This window comes from Podarcis filfolensis, assembly GCF_964270895.1.
Source record: "Podarcis filfolensis genome assembly, chromosome: 14".
Taxonomy (NCBI): domain Eukaryota; kingdom Metazoa; phylum Chordata; class Lepidosauria; order Squamata; family Lacertidae; genus Podarcis; species Podarcis filfolensis.
Window position 1 is genome coordinate 23,899,295 of NC_139616.1, and position 22,720 is coordinate 23,922,014.

At 44.0% G+C, this 22,720-nt stretch overlaps 1 protein-coding gene across 1 annotated transcript in view; it reads right to left on the reverse strand.

The window, feature by feature from the left end:
- Positions 1-22,720, reverse strand: part of SV2B (synaptic vesicle glycoprotein 2B) — a 70,425-nt gene that overhangs the window by 22,094 nt on the left and 25,611 nt on the right. The window contains exon 2 of the mRNA XM_083586553.1: positions 14,125-15,005. Within this exon, the coding sequence (XP_083442679.1) occupies positions 14,125-14,617 (493 nt within the window). The 5' untranslated portion in view covers positions 14,618-15,005. The remainder of the gene's footprint in view (positions 1-14,124; positions 15,006-22,720) is intronic.

Here is a 22,720-nt window from a genome sequence, read left to right on the forward strand (position 1 = left end):
AAGCCCCCTCCTGCTTGCATGAAAGTAGGAATGGGATTGGGGCTGCTCCGATGGGAAGGGGGGCATCGTGCTGCCCGAGCCTCACCACCACCGCTGCCGCTCTCGGCCGTCCTTCTCCGCCTTCCATGCCTGACCCACCGCGCACCACTTCCCCACCACCACCACCACCACCACTGAAGAATCAACAACTCAGGGGCTGCCCAGGCTCATGGAGAAAGGCCGCCCCTCTGCCTCCGCCATTGCTGCAGCACCAACACCCTGATCATTTGTTCGTTTGTTTATGTCCCCAGATTCATTGAAAAAAATCTGGTAACCTTAGACTGAACTCCCTGCATACCTGCTGATTTGCAGTGGGTGGGATGGGACAACCTTGTTTTCTTCAGCATTCATACATGCCAGCCAGTTTCCAGCAGGAGCTTGCTGGTGTACTGGAACGGAACAGGAATGAACAGCCTGTGCATCAGGTAATACATGGGGTGGAGGTGAGGAGTTCAATCATGTTTTCTGCAGCCACATTGCTACCTGCTCCACATCTGATGTTTCCTGATACATCATGGGCCAAATGAGGAGGCCTGGAGGGTCAGGTTTGGCTGAATGTGTTGCCAACCCTTACTCTGCATCAAATGCTGGCTTTAGAACGAATTCAGTTCTCCTGACTAGTCAAAAATTCAAACCCAAAACACTTTGCTAAATTAAAAAGCAATGCAACACAACAATAATAATATATAAGAGAAACAGTGGATGATTTCATAACAAAAGTCTTTAAAGCTCATGGTAATCAGACCTTGGAGGAATCCATAAATACTGTAATTTCTCCTAATAAGAATGTAAGCAAATCCCTTCATAGTGAATCACACAGTATTTAAGCTTTTCAGGATGTTGGCAGCAAGCCAACTGCAGTTCCCTTTCATTTATTCATTATTCCACTTTTTTCCAAGGGGATTGTTATTCAATGGATTGATCATGCATGCAACTATAGACGACACACAAGCAAACACATCCATTACAGAGTGTATTCTGCAATGAGATCTTGAAACTCAATTCACAGCTGGTTTGTAAGCTGTATGCATAAAAGGGTCCTGATCACTGTATGGATTATTGGACCCTGGGGATTGGCAATTGGCAACCCTCAAGCTAAATTCAGCCCTTGGAGAGATGCCATCTGCCACTTGTCCCTCTGCCTATTGAAGTGGCCAGCCGCCATTGCCATTTGGTGCTTCTTGAATGTCTTTTTGAGGCAGGGGTGGGCAGAAGCCAGGTTGAGATGTCCTAGCAGAAGTCTGCAAGATTTGCAACAAACTGGCTTCCAACACCAGTTTTTTAGCAACAGTAACATCAAAGGGACTTTCTTCCTGGGACTGTTGGGATAGCTCAGCCGTTAGCGCATGAGACTCTTAACCTCAAGCAGTTGGTCCCTTACCTTTCCCGCCCTGACCTGGCCACATGCGACGGTAACCTCCAGGCTTCACTACTGTAATTCGCTCTACGCAGGGCTGCCCTTGAAGCTGTCCCAGAAACTCCAGCGGGTGCAAAATGCTGCAACAAGGCTCCTCATGGGGTCTTTGCCATGGGAGCATATTCACCCAGTGCTTTTCCAGCTGCACTGGCTCCCAGTGGAGTACAGGGTCAGATTTAAAGTGCTGGTTCTGTCCTTTAAAGTCCTTCACGGCCTAGGACCCTCATACCTACGGGACCACCTCTTCTGGTATGCCCCACGGAGGACCTTAAGGTCCATAAATAGCAACACCCTAGAGGTCCCGGGCCCTAAGGAAGTCAGATTAGCCTCAACCAGAGCCAGGGCCTTCTCAACACTGGCTCTGGCCTGGTGGAACGCTCTGTCTCATGAGACCAGGGCCCTGCGGGATCTGATTTATTTCCGCAGGGCCTGTAAGACAGAGCTGTTCCGCCTGGCCTTTGGCTTAGAATCAGTTTCATTCCCTCCCCCTCTTTCTTTTTCCTTTCTCCTCCTGTGAAGAGGCTGCATCTTAATGTTTTAATGTTGTATTTTAATCTTGTTTTTTTTAATTGTATTTTAATCAACTTGTTTTTATTATTGGTTGTTAGCCACCCTGAGCCCGGTCTTGGCTGGGGAGGGCAGGGTATAAATAAATTTTATTATTATTATTAACCTTAAGGTCATGGCTTTGAGACCCACATTGGGTGAAAGATTCCTGCATTGCAAGGACTTGGCCTACATGACCCTTAGGATCCCTTCCAACTCTTCAGTTCTATGATTCTAGGATTCCCCCATAAATTAGGCTTCTAAAATGATAAAAGATAGCCAGGAGAGGCCTTTTTCTGTGACCTCAGTTCTGTTCCAGTAGACAATGCAGAGCTTAAGAACATAAGCCTGCTGGGTCAGTACAATGGGTCAGCATCCTGTTTTCACAGTGGCCAACCAGTTGCATGTGGGAAGTCCACAAGCCACATTGATGGATCAGTGGTCTAACTTGGTCTGAGATTCATGGGGGATGAAGCTATCAAAGGCTACTAGCCACCAGAGCTGTGTTCTCTCCTCGTTTTCAGAAGCAGCGTGCCTCTCATTATCAGCTGCTTGGAATTGCATGGGGATAACTCAGGTTTGGGTCCTACTTGCAGGCTTCCCATTCAGGCATCTGGTTGGCCACTGTGAAAACAGGGTGCTAGATTAGATGGGCCTTTGCTCTGATCCAGCAGCCAGGCTCTTCTCATGTTTATGTGCCAAAACTCCATTCCTCAACCTCTGCCCCAACCCCTCTCCAATACAGGGATAGTGGCCCACTGGTCAGGGCTGTTATAATGTTTACTGGGTGGGTGGGGACACTGGTGTCCTCCAGATGTTGAACTCCAGATGCCATAGTCCCAGACAATTAACCATCCTGGCTGGGACTGATGGGAGTTGGGGTCCAACAACCTCTGGAAGTCCAGAGGTTTGTCTCCCTTGCAGTTTGCTTTGTGTGATGCCTCTGGCTTAACCCCTTAGGCTTTCCGCCTACACACACAACATGAAACTAAACCAAAGTTTGCAGAATTCAGCCCTTGTTACTCATCCTTTCCCCTCCTTCTTCTCCCTCCCCTACTGTTGAAAAATAAAATGTAAGTACCTTGGAGCAGAGACAAACACCTATTGCTTGTGCTACTCTGTCAAACGCTGTCAACAGTGAACTGCCATGCACAAAATATAATTATGTGAAGCACCTTTTTCAGTTAAGACAGCTGCTGGGAGCTGCTGCCCAAAGTATCTGGAGGGCACCAGACTGGGGAAGAGCTGTACAGAAGCATCACCTGATGCCATCAAGGAAGTTCATGCATTCTGCCTGAGTTCACGCTCTTGCTCCCAGATTAAAAACTGAACGGCCAGGCTGGATAAATTGCTTTCTGCAGAGAAAATCCAACTTCCCAGCTGTTCATCCTAAGCTCCTTAAAAACGGAAGAACACACAAACGTATCTGATCCAGTGAGCCAACCCATCCATTTTGCTTTTAACAAAAGAACACGTTCTCATTCGAACACTAATGTGCTTCCCTGGCAATCTATGTGGATACTGTCCAGGGTTGTTGTCAGGGAATAGTCTAGGGAGCCTGGGTCTTTTGTGCAATCTCCAGCCCCTTCCCCTACTTGTGGGCTTCCCACAGCCACTTGGTGATTATAGGATGCATGAATAGATGGGTCTTTGGTTTGATCCAGCATGGCTCTTCTTATGTTCTTGAAGTCCCAGTTCAAGTCCTGACACCTCCAAATAGGGCGGCAGAGGTCACTGTCTGAAACCCTGGAAAGCCCCTGTCCCTGGGAGGGCTATCAACATCTGGTGCTCTCCAGATGTTGGGCTTCCAACTGCCATCAGCTCTAGCCAGCATGGCTAATGCTAAGGGATGCTTGGAACTGGTGCGCCACAACATCTGGCTAGCTCCATGTTGGCAATTCCTAGTTGGACCAGCGGTCCAATTCAGTGGAAGTATGTTCCTAAAAGGAGGGTGGTTCTTCTATGATTCAGCACATGCTTCGCATGCAGAAAGGGAGGGGGTCCTCTTGTCCTGTTTATTGGTTTCCCAAATGCATCTGGATGGTTAAATGGGCCTTTGGTCTGATCTGCCAGTGCTGCCAACGCTCTTCTAATGATCTCAGAGGTCAGCAACTGGAAAGTCTTCAGCTTCACATGGTCCCATGAGTGACCCTATTTGGCACTCTGATCTCCCTCTGCTCTTATTATTTTTCCTGGTAGACATGCGGGTGGATGGAGAAGAAAACCTTCCTTCCTTTCACTAACATCCCTCAGTCTCCTCTCATCCCCTCTCTCATTTACATCATGAGCATGATGGATACATTTCAAAACAAGCTGGCCTCCCTCACATTACATGCATTTTTGCATGAACACCAGGACTTCCTAGAGCACGGTTTCCCAAACTTGGGTCTCCAAATGTTTTCATCATCCCTGACCACTGGTCCTGCTAGCTAGGGATGATGGGAGTTGTAGTCCAAAAACAGCTGGAGACCCAAGTTTGGGAAACTCTGCTTTAGAGGTATCTATATTTGGGGGGTAGGGGCTGGGGGCCCCTATGCCTCAAAAGCATGGAGCCAAAGAGTGGATCCAAGTGCAGCATGCCTCCAGCAGCTGGCTCCTTCTCCTCCTCCTTCTGCCATGGAGGGAAGCAGGGTCGGAACACCCTCTTGCTGGTGGTAGCACCAAGAGGAGGTGGAAGAGGAGCTGCAGGCAATTGAGCCATGTGGCTGCTGCATTTGGCTCTGCCCCCAGCTCCTCCAGGTGTCCTGACCTCATGCATGTGACGTCGGGACATCGGTATGTCACAAACACGAGAAGAGCAAGATAAAAATTATTCACATAAATAAATTGGAATACATGCAAACATACATAGGCCCCAGCACACTGACTATCAGCTCTACAAATAGATTTGGGTTAGTTATATGCCCTTGAGGCCAGCAACCCAAGTTCGGGACCCATTCTGTTATTTATTCAAAATCCTGCCATATATATACTTTGTATCGACATCGAGCAGTTATGAAAAATCTCCCTAGCCAGGCATAGCCTAAAGCACTTGCGTCATTTAAAATTTCAAGGTGGGTGGGAACAGAACAGGGCAGATTTCTGGAGGAATGTTATTTCTACAATCCAAGTTTTCTCCCCCACTCATGCTGTGCGGTAGTCCAGGCACATTGAAATGACTAATTATTCTAACTAAGCCTGGGTTCATTCTTCATCATTTTATTCTGTGCAAGAAGCCTGGATGTGGGGGAGGGCAGCTGCCTCTTGCAAAACGCAGGGGAACTTCTTCCAAACTGGCTGAGAACAGCATCTATGCTTAAACCAGCCACTTAAGTCACTTTAAATCCAATATAAATTAATAGGGATGGGCTATCCTGAATCTGCTCTTGCCCGCTCTGTTTTTTCCAGCACTGCTATGCTGAAAATCCCCCCTCCATCCCTTCCTCCCCAACCATTCTCCATCAATTAATGGAACAGGAAATGGCAATCAAACATTATCAAAGGTGAAGAGAAAAAAATGGTGAAATTCTCAATGGTGGGGTTTGATGTTTCATGGTATTTATCTTACATTTGAAGTGGCCAAATGGTGTTTGTGAATGTCCTTTCTTTATCCTGCAACTCATCTCATAAGACCATAAGAAGAACCTGTTGTTTCAAGCTAATAGCCCCTCTAATCCAGTATCCTGTTCTCACAGTGGCCAACTAGATGCCGTAATGGGAAACCCACAAGCAGGACCCAAGCACAAGTACACCTTCTGCGGCTTCCAGAAACTAGTATTCAGAATTATTATCGCGTCCAACCATGGAGGCAGAGCATAGTGGCCTTAACCTCCATCTATTTGTCCAATCCTCTTGTAAAGCCATCCAGGCCAGTGGCCATTGCTGCCTTCTGTGGGAGTGAATTCCGTAGTTTAACTATGTGTTGTGTGAATAAATACGTCCTTTTATCTTTCCTGAATTACCCAACAGTCAGCTTCCTTGGATGTCCATGAGATCTAGCATTCTGAGGGAGGAAGATGATAGATGATAGATAGATAGATGATAGATAGATGATATAGATAGATTAGATGATAGATGATAGATAGATTAGATAGATAGATAGATAGATAGATAGATAGATGATAGATAGATAGAGATAGATGATAGATGATAGATAGATAGATAGATAGATAGATGATAGATAGATGATGGATAGATAGATAGATGATAGAGATAGATAGATAGATGATAGATAGATAGATAGATAGATAGATGATAGATGATAGATGATAGATAGATGATAGATAGATAGATAGATGATAGATAGATGATAGATAGATAGATAGATGATAGATAGATAGATAGATAGATATAGATAGATAGATAGATGACAGATAGATAGATGATAGATGATAGAGATAGATATAGATGATAGATAGATAGATATAAATGATAGATAGATAGATATAGATGATAGATGATAGATAGAGAGATATTTTCTCCATGCCGTCCCTAATTTGATAAACTTCTATTGTGTCTCCTATCCTTTGCATTTTCTTTAAACTAAAAGTCTGAAATTCTGCAACCTTTCCTCGTAGGGGAGTTGCTCCATCCCCTTCATCATTTTGGTTGACTATTTCTGAACCTTGTCCTCGTCTACAAGATCCTTTAATTCCTTTCCTAATGATCTCTCTAGTGCTCTACACTCTGAAGCCTTCCCACATCCTTGCCTCCCCTGAAATCCCCATTGTACTTCTCAGCAAGCCTTTCTTGTAAAATATGGAGCCTGCCACAGTGCCATTGACATTCATCGCTGTTTTGAGTAGTCTTTAATTATTATTTTTTAAGAAATCAATTTGGAAAGATTTTAATTTTTAAGAGGTAAAACTACAGACTTAAAAACAAAACCCGTGAGTACACTGAGGAGCCACTCTTCCTGGCTTTTTGCTCTTCCAACAAACTTCAGAGGAAGTCTACTTAGATCAGGTACTGTCTACCGGTACTTCCCTGGTGGGCCTACAGAAGGCTTCAGTTGGCTATGCAGCCCTGCAGAGATAACATCTCTTGTATCTGCCTTAGCAGGGCCCCTTGGAGCTGTCCAAGGTACTGAAAGTTCTCTGCTTGACTGGGACTCCTAACTGCACATTAGGTAAAGGTAAAGGGACCCCTGACTGTTAGGTCCAGTCGTGACTGACTCTGGGGTTACGGCACTCATCTCGCTTTATTGGCCGCAGGAACCAGCATACAGCTTCCGGGTCATGTGGCCAGCATGACTAAGCCACTTCTGGCGAACCAGAGCAGTGCACAGAAACACCGTTTACCTTCCCGCCGGAGCGGTACCTATTTATCTACTTGCACTTTTGACGTGCTTTTGAACTGCTAGGTTGACAGGAGCAGGGACCGAGCAACGGGAACTCACCCCATCGCAGGGTTTTGAACCGCCAACTTTCTGATCGGCAAGTCCTAGGCTCTGTGGTTTAACCCACAGTGCCACCCGCGTCCCAACTGCACATTACCTGCAACCAATTCAATTCTCATACTTCCACAGGTCTGGGCACTCCCTCACTTTCTGCCTGCCCTGGAAGAGGCTGTGTCTGCACCATGGGACCTCCTCACTATCTCAGCACTGCTCTGCTCATGCATTTCATTGTTTTTATTTCATTTTGGGTTGGTTTTTTAAAAAAAATCAGATTTATACATTTCAACAATTTTACAGTCATTTTAATATTTCAAAACTTGACTTCCTTCCCCCTCTTTCTGCAGTTCCTTAAATTTATTTTTAATATCTTCTGCATATCCAGATTAACTTAACTTGTTCATTTATTCATCTACTTCAAATATATACTCTTATGAAACCTCAGGTTAATCCTGCCAATGTTCTTATCTGTTTAGAATTTATCTGTAAATATTCAAGAAACCATTTCCATTCTTTTATAAAAAGTTTGTTATCTTGATTTCTTATTTTTCCAGTAAGTTTTGCCATTTCTGCATCTTCCATAAGTTTTTGTATCCATTCTTCCTTTGCTGGGACTTCTACTTTTTTCCATTTGGGGGCAAGTAACATTCTTGCCGCTGTAGTAGCATACATGAATAAGTTTCTATACAGTTTAGGAAGTTCTGTCCCTATAATTCCCGAAAGAATTCCTTTGGGAATCATTTTGGTTTTTAAAAATCTGTATACCGCCCTTCATTCAAAGATCTCAGAGAGGTTCACAGTATAAAAACAGAAAATAAAAACACAAAATACATAATAATAATAAAACAACACAACACACCCATACTGCCCCACAAACACATTTAAAAGGGCATAGAATTTTAATCAGCCCAAGTCCTGGTTGAAGAGAAATGTTTCCGCTTGGCACCTAAAGATAATGAAGGTGCCAGGACAATCCTCCCTCGGGAGAGCATTTCACAAATGAGCAGCCACTGCTGAAAAGGCCTATTTACTTTTGTCATGCTCTGGACCTCTCATGGAGGAGACACCCAAAGAAGGGCTTCAGGTGGTGATTGTAAGGTCCAGGTTGCTTCATATGGGAAGAGGTGGTCCTTTGAGGTATTGCAAGCCTAAGCCATTTAAGGCTTCATAGGTCAAAACCAGCAATTTGAATTGGGTCCTGGAACTAATTTGTAGCCAGCGCAGTTGGGCCAGGATCGGTGTAATATGCTCAAACCGTCTTGCCCCAGTGGCTGCCCAGTTCTTCACCAGGCTGAAGTTTCTGAACCATCTTCAGAGGCAGCCTCGTGTATACCACATAACATTAGGCTACCCTGTGCAGATAGAGGGCCACCAGCCAAAGTTGATGGAAGGCACTCCACACCACTGTGGCTACCCGAACCTTAAGCGACAGCAAAGGATCCAGAAGTACCCTGAAGCTACACAGCTGCTCCTTCAGAGGAGGTGTAACCCCATGAAGAGCAGGCAACCTCCCATCTATCCGGTTTAGGGAACAACCCTCTAAAAGTGCCTCAAGTCTTATCCCGATTGAGCTTCAGTTTGTTAACTCTCATCCAGACCATTACCAAGGGAAGACATCCATTGCCCCACCTGGAAAAGTAAAGCTATGTGTCATCCTATGCCCTTTTAAAATGTGGGGGTTTTTGGGGGGGGCTATTGGGATGTTTATTTTTATTATGTATTTTGTGGTTTTTATACCTTGATTTTATTCTGTGAACTGCCCTGAAACCCCCGTGTATAGAGCGGTATACAAATTCAAATAGTAATAATTATCAGCAGCAGCATATTGCTGACAGCATACTCCAAAACTCTAGATAACCCCCTCGGTGGTTTCATGTAGATGTTAAACAGCATGGGGGATAAAATCGAACCTTGAGGAACCCCACATTGAAGGCTCTACTGGGCCGAAGAGCACTCCCCTCTTGTTCATTTCAAATTGGTAAGCAAAAAATAAACCCTTTTTAAAAAATGTAAGAATAGCATTGGGTTGATTAGACTGCGACTTTGCATACATCTGAACTTTAATGTAAGTATTACTGTCTTTACCCTGTGTGTTTCCCTCTGATTTCACTACTTTCACTCCACACACACAATGCATGAACCTGCTAGCTCAGGATAATGCTTTGTGCCTCTGATTCAGATGCATCTGACCTAGTCCACAAAAGCTTATGCCATAATGAAATCTGTTCGTCTTTAAGGTTCCACAACACTCTGTTTCTCTGGCAGAACACAGAAAGTGGCACCAACTTCTGGTAGAACACTCTGCTGGTTTGCAGTAGACCAGAGACGGTTTCTTATTCCTTATTATTTAACAATAGCAACGAAACAACTTTCCACAGAATACTGAAACAAAGAAAACTCCAGGAGTGGACTTGTGCAGGAAAAGGCCATAAGTTCAGTTCAGTTCTGATGTCAAAAAAAAAAAAAAGCAGAATGTGTTCAGGAACACAGCGCTCTTTTATTCTAACTCTCTGTTTTTTGTACCCGACTTTGGAGTTCTGGTAAAAACTATAAAGTAGGTCTGACAAATCTGAAGTCTGTGCCCTAATCAGCTGACCTAACAATGGTTTCTAGTCTTCTCTACAAAGCTCTTCTCCACCACCACCACCACCACCACCTCTCTCTCTCTCTCTCTCTCTCTCTCTCTCTCTCTCTCTCTCTCTCTTCATTTTTTCCACTGCCTCAGTTCAGCCTTGGATGGAGATTCTTTTTCATATTCACAGCCTGATCAGTGAAATCCTGCCAGGGCCACACATAAAACAATGCTGGGCAGACTGTTCTCTTAGCATTGGGCTGAAGGAGACAGTGACATCTGGCAGATTGGAACACAAATAATCCCAGCAGGGACAAGCAAGCTGGGCTGAATCGCCCCTGCCAGGTGCAGAAATATCCGACTGATTTATGAGACTCTGAAAGGGTGAGCATAAAAATGGAAAGGCCTTGGATTCGCTAGCATTTCTTTGTTTGAATAAACAGAGCTGGACGCAAACTTAAAGTCCTGCTGCAACCTAGGTAAAAGAAGAAAATGAAGTAGTGCAACCTGAAATCATATGTTTGTGGTTCAAGGTGCAATTCGGGGGGGGGGGGTTCAATTCACTTTGAATTTAAAGGCAAACTGACCTAATTCACACTTTCCAAAACAATATAAGAAATGAAACAGTCACCATATGGTCCACCTTTCAAAATTCACACTTCTCTGAATTTTGCACTACACTTCTCCAACCTTGCAACTTTACAAAAAAAGCATATATTGGGGGGAGGCATGCACTAAAGAAGAAAAAATAGTGAAAGTAACTTTCAAAAGTGTTATATTTGGGGAAACTGCTTGCCAAAAAATATATCTGTAAGTGACTCAGAATTGAATACAGAAATGTATTTACCAGGGGGGAATGCACTAAAATGCAGACCAATTTTCATTTACAAATTGCTACAGGAACTGTTTTGGGGGAAGCCATGGCTGTTTAAAGTGGCATGATGCTGCTTCAGCTGTATAGCGCAGATGTGGTAAGATAGAAAGATATAGAGGGATATCCAACAAAATTATACTCATAGTAGACCTACTGAAATTTATGGACCCAAGTCCACTTATTTCAATGGGTCTATTCTATGACTTAGTTGGACACACACACACACACACCCCACACACACACACCTATCTATCTATCATCTATCTATGTATATCTATTGATACTTTTAACGGTAGCAATTCCACTGTGATGGTAAATCCTCTCCAACAGTAAAGGATTGATTAAGATGTTGTCTAAAAAGAAACGGATCCCTTTAATTATGCTTGCTTTTTTTTTTACAGAAGACCTTTTGTAATTATTATTATTATTATTATTATTATTATTATTATTATTATTAATTATTATTATTTGTACCCCGCCCATCTGGCTGGGTTTCCCCAGCCACTCTAGGCGGCTTCCACAGAGACCAAATATACACTAAAAGGAACATTTCATTGTTCCTTATTCTAACAAAGATCCATTGGAGTCAGCTCTTTCCCTCTTTCCTTCTTCTCTCCCCACACTCACAGCCCATCTTAAGTTACTCACTTTGTCTTTCTTCTCATGTCCCCCTCCTTAAAGGTCTGGGCAAAGAGAGGCCCTTCTCATGCATTAACATGAGGACAAAGCCAGAAGGCTGACTCCTCTCCAGCTGGAACAGAACCAGTCCTGCCTCCTAATCAAAAATATGGCTTGAAAGGGGGCCAGGGGAGAGTATTATACCAAATGAACTCCCGGGTGTGAAAAAGAGGCAAGGAATAAGAAGCCATGCACGTCTAGCACTGAGATGCAACAGTCATTCAAACACAATAATGGAGAAAGGGTGCAAACTGATCTTAAGGTATGGAGATTGAGTAATGGAGAGAAACTAAAATGGATAGATTTAACTATCTCTTGCTACAACAGGCGAGGGAATCCAAAATCCACGGTAGGGCAATACTTTGACTTTGACTTTGACTTTGGGGGTGGGAAATCAAAATGCAGAAGGTATATATATATATATATATATATATATATATATATATATATATGCATTTTGCAGGGTTAGGCCTTGGCGGTGGCAGCCTCTCCTCTACCTTGCCTGTTCTCCAGCAGCCACTGTGAGCTGCCCAAGGGAGGAAGCTGGCAGCAGCAGCCGTGGAGAGGCAACAGGGGAGCTCATTCACAGTCACCACTGCCACCCCTGCCACTTAGGACAAGCTCTGGCTCATCCACCTCCCTGGTGGCGATGGCACTGGTGGGGGAAATAGGGACATTCTGGGGTCAGATCAGAAGCCCTGGTGGGTTTTGTAATTCCGGGACTGACCCTAGAAAATAGGGGCACTTTGAGGGTATGGATCATAGCCATCATGGCCGAATCCTCTTGGAGACAGAGAACTGGGCCAGATGGTCCCCTGTTTCATCTGATCAAGCAAGGCTCTTCTTTTCTTTTTTTAAAAAAAATATTTTTTAAAATGCTGTTTAATTTGTGGAACAGCATCTTCAAACTACAAACATTATTTGAACTCATTGAACTTGCCATGTTTGGAAATTGGAAGAGGGAAGATGGGGCAAACATATTTTCACACATTACTAAATATTTAATATTTTGCCATGGAGAAAAATATCTGCAGTTTGGACCTGTGCGCCATGAAAAAATGCAAAATGTTCACTGTGAGATATGCAGTTTCTCTTCCCCCACCCCCACCCCCAGGAGAGAGTGAGAAGGAGTGGGGAAAATCTATTTATAATATCAGGCCATCTGCTTTCTTGTTTAGTCAACTCCCTGGTGTGTTTGTGTATGTCTTGTTGGCATGATGGACAATCTAGCATATACATTGTACGGATTGTTGGAAGCGCAGCAGCAGGGATCATTAGGCATGTGACTTAAGGGTTAATTCTGTTACTGTTAAAGTCAGCTAGCCAAGAGGAGAATGGGTGAAAGTGTTGCTTAGCAATCAGAAAGAATGGTAAGATCTTCACACTGAGGTAGCACACACTCCATTGGCTATGTAGTTCTGAGGGAGATTTTCCTATGTGTGTTTGGCTGAATGTCTTCTTGCTATATACAAGGCTTGAACTAATAAAGTTTCCACACACGCTCACATACCTCTCTCTATACTTCATCCAGGCAACTAGCAAGCATTCTCAGAGTTCAAGGATACATTCCACCCTGGCAAAAACACTCAAGGAGTGTACAGAGCCTGGTCTGAAGAGAGGGATGGTGTCCTGGGAATATTTCCCAAGGGCAGTTAGCCTGGCCGCTCTTCTGTTTTACTTGGTTAGCAGCTGGGATCGAGCTGAATACCTGTTGATTCCTGTCATATGTGTCACACCAGATTTCCCAAACAGAGTTCTGTTCATAATCTTATGTAGAATTTGGTTTAATGAACCAGCCCAACCTGCCTGAAACTTTTCGAATACCTTATCAACAATCAACCTTACAACAACTTATGTTTTTTCCATAGATAATCACTTCAGGATGTTTCATGGAAAGGAAGGAAGGAAGGAAGGAAGGAAGGTTAATTAAAGCAGGGGTGGGTAACCTTTGACCCACAGGCTTAAGATGGTCTGACCAGCATCCTCAATTGGCCTGCGAGGCCATTTCAGCCAAGCCACACCTAAACCCGATATATGTATATACATATACAAGTGCTGCACAAAGGGCTTGTTGGGTTCCATTGGTGAGAAGAAACACTCCATTTTGATAAAAAAGCATTTCCCCCCTTCCTAAGGAGGAGGTTTATATTCAAAGCACTTCCTCCAGCACTTTGAACGTAAATTCCTTTCTCTGCAAAGACTGCAAAGGGCCCCCATTAATTGACCACCAGCTGATTACTGGTAACAGTGAGGTTCTTTGAGATGTGCCCTCATGCATCTTCCAAAGAGGTTGTGTAATAGCAATGTCTTCTGAACTTTGGCAGGTGTCATTATGGTACCATATGATTGGCATGTCCCACCCCCTGTCAAAGTTGGCCTGTTACAAGTAGGGAGAGAGAAAGATCTGCCCTCTCCCCCCACCCCACCCCAAAATTTTATCTGGAAGGAGAAATTTTTGATGAAACCACCAAGAGAATGTTCATTCAGCTTTGACTCCTAGTGGGTCTGCACCCTACTGGGAGCTGGAGGATATTAAGAATCAAATAGAGGATGCTATTCCAAGCAGTTTCAAATTATCCTACAGCTAGCCTCATGGCATATGGCTGAAGAGAAGAGGGACTTACCTAGCATTCCTTTGTTGGAGCGTGACAAGCACATATCCTTCTCAGCGCTGGGTAGAACAAAGCCAACCACAAAGACCTCCACCCCATCTGCCATCAGTGCCAAGCCAAGGACAGTAAACAGCATCCATTGGAAGCGTCCATGACCGCATTCCTCAATGATGTTTTCGTACTGGTGGGCCAGCTGCTCCTCATCCTCCATCTTCTCCGCCATGAGGTCGGCGTGGTCTCTGAACTCATCAGCCACCTCTGGGGCTTTCTTCTTCTTCTGCTTCTTGAGGTCATCTGGGTGAGGGATGCCCTGGTACTCTCCTTCATAGACTTCATCATCTTCATCGTGCCCTTCGGTAGCATCGCTTTGAGCATCTTCCTCTTGAGCTGGCTCCTCCCCACTTTGATAATATCCATCATTGGGAGCATAACCTCCATAGCCGCCATCTTGGTACCGGTAATCATCGGAAACTTGGTTCACTTTGTTTCTTTGGCCATCATCCATTTTGAGTCTATATGTCTAGATATATCTAGCACAGTGTGTGGTTTTTATACTCTAACGTACTCTATGCTATTTCTTTTTTTAGTTGTCCAATTTGTGCTGTTAGCTACACAAGCATAGCTTCTCCTTTGGAGACTGTCTTGATGTGCAATAAAAATGCCACGATTCTGAGAAAGCTCTCTGCTGGCGTTGTTGTTAATTAGGAACGGTATCCTCCCAGAGAACCATTGTATAGTACTTTAAAAAATATCAGCGCTGCCTTATCATCTGTTTTACTTCTCTCAGCTATCAAGAGATATGGAAGGGATCAGCAATTTGGTATGACCAGGTACCAGTGGGGTTTGGGAGGTTGTTGATTTTGCTGATTCATTCTGCCATGGAAGGTCAAGCCCTGGGGAAGAAAAAGAAAACAACAATGACTTGAAAATGCAAGGAAAGGTCTCAGCAAAAGGCAGGCTGCATCTGATGGCAAGCTTGTTTTTAATTGCAGAGGCACATAAAAGAACACAATATTATGGCACACAGACATAAAGGTGCCTTTATCTTATTGGTAGAGACAGTAAAGGAATTCATCTGGTTCATTTTTTTTTTTTTAAGAGAACCACCTGATTTGCACTTTTCAGCTCTCACCTCAACTAGCGTATAAAATGCGTATAAAATGAATATTTTGGGGCTAAGATGCATACCAAAAAAATGTGCATTTTAGGAAAGTGTCCATATGTTGCGAAGGGAAATGCATATGAGCACAACACAATTTTTGATGCAGATTTTTTTTTTAAAAAAACCATTTCCAGATTGATGATGAAACACAACAGAATACAACTACAAAAGTGACATGAACTCTAAGCGGACTGATATATTCGTTCCTAGTTATCTTGGTAAACTAGCTGTGTGACTTATTTATTTATTTACACCATATAAAAACACACACACAAAATATGTCAAGCTTACAGTTTACAGTATAGAAACACAAAATGCATAACATAATAACAAATGAAATAATACCCACCCACCCACAGTTTGAAAGACCATAGATTGTTTAATTAGCCAAAGGCCTAGGAGATGAGATTATTATTTTTTGCCAGGTGCCTAAAGATGTGTAATAAAGGCACCAGGTGAGCTTCCTTGTGGAAATCATTCCATAAATGGGGAGGCACGGCAGAAAAGGCCTGTGTTGCCACCCTCCAGACCTCTGATGGAGGGGGCACACAAAGAAGGACTTCTATGATTCTGTAATAATTCAACAGATATCACTGCTTCTATTTTAAAAGAAGCCCCCAACTTTCTACTCCTTATGAGACCAGGAAAATAGACATTCAATAGACATTCAAGTGTTTCCACAATGAATGATGAACTATCTGAAGGGAAAGGAAGGACCAAAGGTGATTTTCAGAGGTTTCTTGGTGACAGGGTGGGGTGGTCAAGTTCCATTGCCCTTCGTAACTCCTTAGCATCCTTCCATGAGCAAAAGGAACAGAAATCATGTGCAAAATAAGTCCAGTTCTGCCAACAAGGAAATTCAAAGGCAGTAGCTTTGAAGAAACAGTCAAGGAAGGGAGGGAGGGAGGGAAGAAGGGAAGAAGGAGGGAGGGAAGGAAGGAAGGAAGGAAGGAAGGAAGGAAGGAAGGAAGGAAGGAAGGAAGGAGAGTTTCAGCTAGACTTTGTGGAGCAGCTCACAGATAAGAGAATCAGGGTAGATGAAATGTTTTCCACGGACTCTGCAGCATCTTCAAGAAGACAAAAATAAATGATTGAGACAGCTTGCCAATTGCTTACATGTTTCCCTCACTACCACAAGCACAGCATTTCAGTACAGCACAGTTGTCCCCAGAACACTGGGAGAAGTCCAAGTCCTACCACCAGCCGGACGTTCTGCAGTCTTTGAAAACAAGTTGTGAGCAAGGTTGGGGGATGGAATATAGAAGAAGGAACAATGAGGTGTTTTAGATGATCCATTCCTAATCCATGGGGTCCCTACAACATGAAGTCAGCACCCCATCCCCATAGCTGCTCTGCTGGCATGCACAAATTATGCTCTAGGTGTCTAAAATCCTACACATACATGCAAAATCTGTGCCGTCAATCTCCAGATTAAAACTTTGAATCAAAAACACAATTGCACATAAAGAAGTTTGGTTCTACTTTTTCATCTCCCTGCTGCCAGCATGTACAGAATTTCATTTGCTTATCCCAAGCTGCTAGCATGTGGAGCAGATCAGGGAAAGCCAAGTCTGCCCAGTAGTAAAGCCACCACCCTCTAGTCCTCCAGTCCTGAGCCAAGGGAAGCTCAGGTTGTTTCTGGATGTTCTTGGGATTCACAAAGACAAGAGCCAAGCAGTCCAGTCACTGTCTTCTGAACCCCAAGAGCACAAATTACTCAATAGTGTATGACCAGGCGGGCAGGTGCCAGATTCAGAGCTGAGCTTACTCCAAGAAGGCACATGAGGAATGAATGCAATGCTTTATTGTGGAGGTTATAAACAAAATAATAATAATAATAGACGCTTAAGAATGGCTAACAGTATAAAGACAACTTGGGGGTTTCAAGTACAGAACAAAATAACTGTCAAAGCTCCATGAAAGCTATTCCTCCCGCAGTTGCAGCAAGAGCAGAGAAACAAGGTGAAGTCCTTTTTGAATGAGTTTTGTTCAATCCTAATAGTGAGACAAAAGAAAGCAGCAAGCCTTAACATGGTGTTGCTCCAAACTGGGCTCCTCCTCCCACCTTCCTAGCAACAGCCTCTCCCTTTACGGTGGCTGCTTGTAGCCAAAACTCTGGTTCCCTTGTTCCTGCACCCTTAATGAACGTCGAGTTCTGGGACAAGGAGGATCAGAAATACTTTCCAGTGACAATGTGTCAGCTGGCTGCTCTGCTGCAATTCCTGCCCCCTTCTTCTAACACTTCCCAACTATTTTGTTCGTCTCTCTCTGACCTGTGTCCTTCATCCCCCTCAAACCTCTGCTGTAAATCAATGCTACATTCTTCTCCTGCAGCATCAGTAGAAGGGGGGGGGGGTGATCTCCACCACTCCTCCTCCGTCTCGCTCTCTTGAGTCCAATCCCTGACAATAACAAAAGCTAGCTTGCCACAGAACCCACCAGCAGGCTGCATCCAGGCACATATGGTTGTTGCAATTCAGGCAACTGCATCCTAAACACACATGGGACTCTATGAGTGTTGCCCATCAGGGGTGTCATCTAGGGGAACAGGGGGCCAAAAGCCCCAGAAAAATGTTCAAGGAGGGGGCTGGGGCCCCTCGAAATTCTATGGTGGCCATACGCACACACTGCGTGATGTGCTCGCCTCACTTGCACATGCTATGGGACATTCTTGCATTACTGAGACACGTCATGAGGCACGCCCAATGGCATGCATGAGTGACATCAGCACGGCCCGCAGTGTGGGCACATGACATGCGCACATCACACAACCCTAGATCCCTAAATTGCGGGGGCAAGCCGGAGCGCTTGCAGTTCATAATTTGGACATCTCCATGTAGATGTGTGAGAGAAGAGGAGAACAGGCCCTAGGCTAACCATGTTACCATGATGCCCCATTCATAGCATGGATGTGCACATCACTTCAGTGAATGTATATGGGTTGGGAAGGGCAGGATTCCAAAAATGAAAATGAAATGTAAGATGGAAGCAAAAACAACTGGCACTTATTGGCACTTATTGGTATCTCTCTCTCTCTCTCTCTCTCTCTCTCACACACACACACACACACACACACACACACCACACCCCATTTGCACAGAGAATGTTTTACCTTAACAGGAACACTGTATTTTTGTGCCCCCAAAGGTTGGGAAAGACTCATTGCCCAAAACCCGGGAGAGCTGCTGCCTGTCAGTGCAGACAATACCAAGCTGGATGGACCAAGGTTCCAACTCAGTATAAGGCAGCTTTAATTTTACTTATTAAATTTCCATGCCACCCTTCAGCCAAGGATCACAGGTCAGTTTACAATATGGAAACACAACACTGCATAACATAGAAAGAAACAAAAGCAATAACTCCTTATAGACCTTCAGACCAAGAATCGTAGGTCACTGGAAGAGCATTTGCTTGGCATGCAGAAGGTCCCAGGTTCAGTCCCACATGGCACCTCCAGGTAGGGCTGGAAAAGACTCCCTGCCTGAAATCCTGGAGAGCCACCAGCAGTCAGTGTGGACAGAACTGAGCCAGATGGACTACGTTCTGACTCAGCAGGAAGCAGCTTCCTGTGCTCCTATGGCTCTGGAGCTGAGGGACACACCTCCTAAATCTAGATTCTGGCGCAGCCACCCACAGTTCCAGGGCAGACCAGACATGAAGGTCTTTGCATGGGAGGCTTTCTCAGTTTGAGGGCTGCATTTCCTTGTGGGCAATGTCCCCTGGGCTGCATGCCAGTGGTGGGCAGGGAGGAGATGCAAAAGGTGGGTGAGAAGTAAAATTGGTGTGGCAATGGATGGAACTCCCTCGGTATAGTAGGTTATATTCCATCCATGAAAAAACCAGATTTAGACCTAGAAAGTGGGGCAGAGGCTCCAACTTGAGCTCATGTGTGATGTCATGTGTGTGGCACATGACATGCACACATCACATCATCGGGAGCAGGCTGAGCCCAGAGCCCAGCATGTGCCATGCTCAGCTCTGTGCTTGGCCTCCTCCACTCCCTCAACATTGAGAAGACATCTTAGTTCCATAGATCTGGCATCCCTGGAGTGGCAGAAGGAGGAAGGAAGGAAGGAAGGAAGGAAGGAAGGAAGGAAGGAAGGGGGACGAAGCTGGCCCAGTAAGGGCTTAAGGAGGCAACATATGAATTTATTTATTATTTATCTCTTGCATTTATATCCCACATTTTCCTCTAATGAGTTCAACGCTGTGTACATGGTTCTCCCCTCCTCATTTTATCCTCACAACAACCCTGTGAAGAACCTTAGCCTGAGAGGCAGTGACTGGTCCAAAGTCACTTCGTGAGCTGCACAACCAAGGGGGGATTTGAACCCTGGTCTCCCAGGGCCTGGTCTGACACTCTAACTACTACAACACACTGCCTCTCAGACATAGCCTAAGGGGAGTCCAGGGGACCTGACAGAGAGGCATGTCTCTCTGTTCTTCAGCTCCAGTACAAATGACGCACTAGATAGCATACCATCACATCATTATGGAGATGTAGCTTAGCTGTGGTTCCTGCGTTGTAGGGGGTTGGACTAGATGACCCTTGGGACCCATCCAGCTCTACACAAAGAGAGAAACTTTGCATAGAATATGTGCAAGCAGAGGGAAAAAGACAACAGTGTTGGCACTCAGCAGATCCAGGCCCTGACTCAACCATGCCAGTGGCTGGGAGCAGAAGCATGTTCGGTGTAATTAAATTGCTTTCTAAGACAGAATCATTTGTTGTTGTTTATGGTGTTTTTTGTTTTGTTCTTTTGATCTTCTGTACACACACAGCAGATAAGTACAACTCCCATTTCATTACCAGTGCCCCACCGGCCCTGGAAATAATGAATTTCAACCAGGCCCGTGAATAGTGGAAAGCAAATTGTATCAAAACTGCTTAACACCCTGCAACTCCTGCTTTGCGTAGGATAGCTGGAAGAAAGACAAGAGGAGAAAATGTGCAAACGATTTATAACTGGGGCGGGTGAGGAATCTAGCTCTTCCCTTCTCTTGAGCTTTCGGCTCTTAACGTGCAAAAAACAACGTTAGCTGATGAGCTGTGATTGCTTCCTTCAATTCCTTGAAAAAACAATAATTTTTGGGATACTTCTGCAGTGCCCTGGGGTAGTTTATTTCATTTGGATGAAATGAAAGAAAAACAAACAGTGGCACATTTTGACTTGGGCTTTACAGAGTTTCCTGCCCTGTTCAAACCCCTCATGATTTGTTTTCTGCCCCTAACATCAACCCCTGGAACTTGACATGGGCTGTGGGGGGATTTGATGGCAGAAAATAAAATAGCTTCAAGCAATAACATTTTTTAAAATAAGAAAAAGACAGCTTGGCTTAAAAGCAGTCAGCAAAGCGACGTTCCTTCTAGCCTTTAAATTCAACCTTTGTCGTTCCAGTGGCTTTTCTGATTTTTTTAAAAAAATGGATTGTTTGGGTTTTTAAAGGTGAAGCAATAGGTTTCTTCAAAACGTCAATTAAAAAAAGAAAAATAAAGAACCATGGAAAAGGTTGTGTTTTTCAGAGCATGAGCAGCTGATTCCTGCTTCCTGCCACTTTGGATTCATATCACTGCTCCCAAAAATGCTAGGTTGTTTCTCTGTTAAATACATGCTTCTCTTCCTAAAAATGAGGCACTGTAGCCCTTGTTAACATTCAGAGTAGAGAGAAAGGGGCCTGCTACTAGCAGAGTTCTGAGATCTTTAAATTAAGCCTAAGAAACCTTGGTCATGCAACAGGAATCATCTAAAAGTAGAGTTCTATTTTGGTAGCAACTTGGGACAGAACAATCCTAACTTCACACAGACACTGAAGAGTCTGAAATGGTAAAGACTGGCCAGGAAAGAAATCTTGGGGTGATAGTGGACAGCAGAGTGAAATGTTGAGCCTGCTGTGGCCTAAAAAGGGGTATTTTCTGCTACTCTTCCTGTGCTAGTATGGAATGCCATCCCTTCTGTTGTAATGCCCTGAATTCCCCAGGAAGAGTGATTGATTGTTAAACCACTCTGCGGATTGTAGCTCTGTGGGGGGAATGAGGATCTCCTAACAACTCTCAGCACCTTTACCAAACTACACTTCCCAGGATTCTTTGGGAGAAGCCATGACTGTTAAAGTGGCACAGTACTGCTATAAATGTATATTGCAGATGTGGCCTTAGTTTGCATGCTTTAATTCAGGTACATAATTTTTTGCATCTGACTCCCCTGCTAATATTTTCTTCCCTTTTCTTTGACCCCTCATGCATTTTGTTTGTCCATTTTAAAATATTTAAATGCTGCCCTTTACCCAACCGATTCCAGGGAGGTAGGCTTGCCATAGGTCAGGGAAATTCCTGAGACCTCCGGGTATAGGGCGGTATATAAATTCAATGAATGAATGAATGAATGACGTCCTGATTTGGGGGTATAAAAGTAGCATCAGGGGCGAATTTTGCCAAATTGGCAAAATGTCAGGGAAAACCCAGATGTATGGAAAAAGCAGTAGAAACAGCTCAAAAAGCTTAAAATCACTATATTTGGTGGTTTTACTTTTTAAAATATGGCAACCCTAGGGAAGGTGAATTATAAATCATGAATCATATAAGTCATGAATTACTAAAATATACAACAAAACCATAACATGAGCAAGAATATGAGGCTAAGGCAAATTAAAATACCTGAGAAAACAGAAATGCCATAATTTGATGCCAAAAAATTGTGTGAGAGAGAGATGCACAAATAGGAGATGACCCTGCATGTGTCTCTACCCAGCCTTCCCCATCCCAGTGACCTTCAAATGCTTTTGGACTACAACTCCCATCATCCCTCACCATTGGCCATGCTGGTTGTGGCTGATGGAAGTTGGAGTCCAAAAAACCTCTTGGCTAGCATAAGGATGGGGAAGACTGCTCTAGTCTATGAAAGTTTCATATTCAGAAGTCACTTGGTACGCAAGCTCATGACCTGCAATTTATTATTATTTCAGTTCTGTCTTTCCACTTCCCCCCCAGCATTGTGAGAGAAAGGCAAGCTGCAAACAGACGCCTTTCCTCCAATATTCATGTGTATCTTTTTTTTAAAAGGGAGATTGATCTCATGTGACCAATCCATTTAAACTTTGCGTGGTCCCTATACCACCCTGCATAATGCATTACCAACAGGAATTACTTTAGATGCTCACATTACTCCCGTGTCCCATGAAGACCTACAAATCACTCCCTATTGAAAGTTGTAGCAAAAATAGTGTCAGCAAGTTGGGTGACTAATGTTTCTCTCCTCTTCTGACCTTCCTCCCCTCCCTCAAAATAAAACTCCCTTTATAGTTATTTTGTTTGTTTCTTGTTCTCTTTTCTATCTTGGAATTATCTTATCTTATGTATTATTTATTTATTTATTTCAATGGTGACTAAATTGCATCTATTGATCATCATTCCCAGAAATAGCTGCACAGAGCTTGACTGCTGGGTGC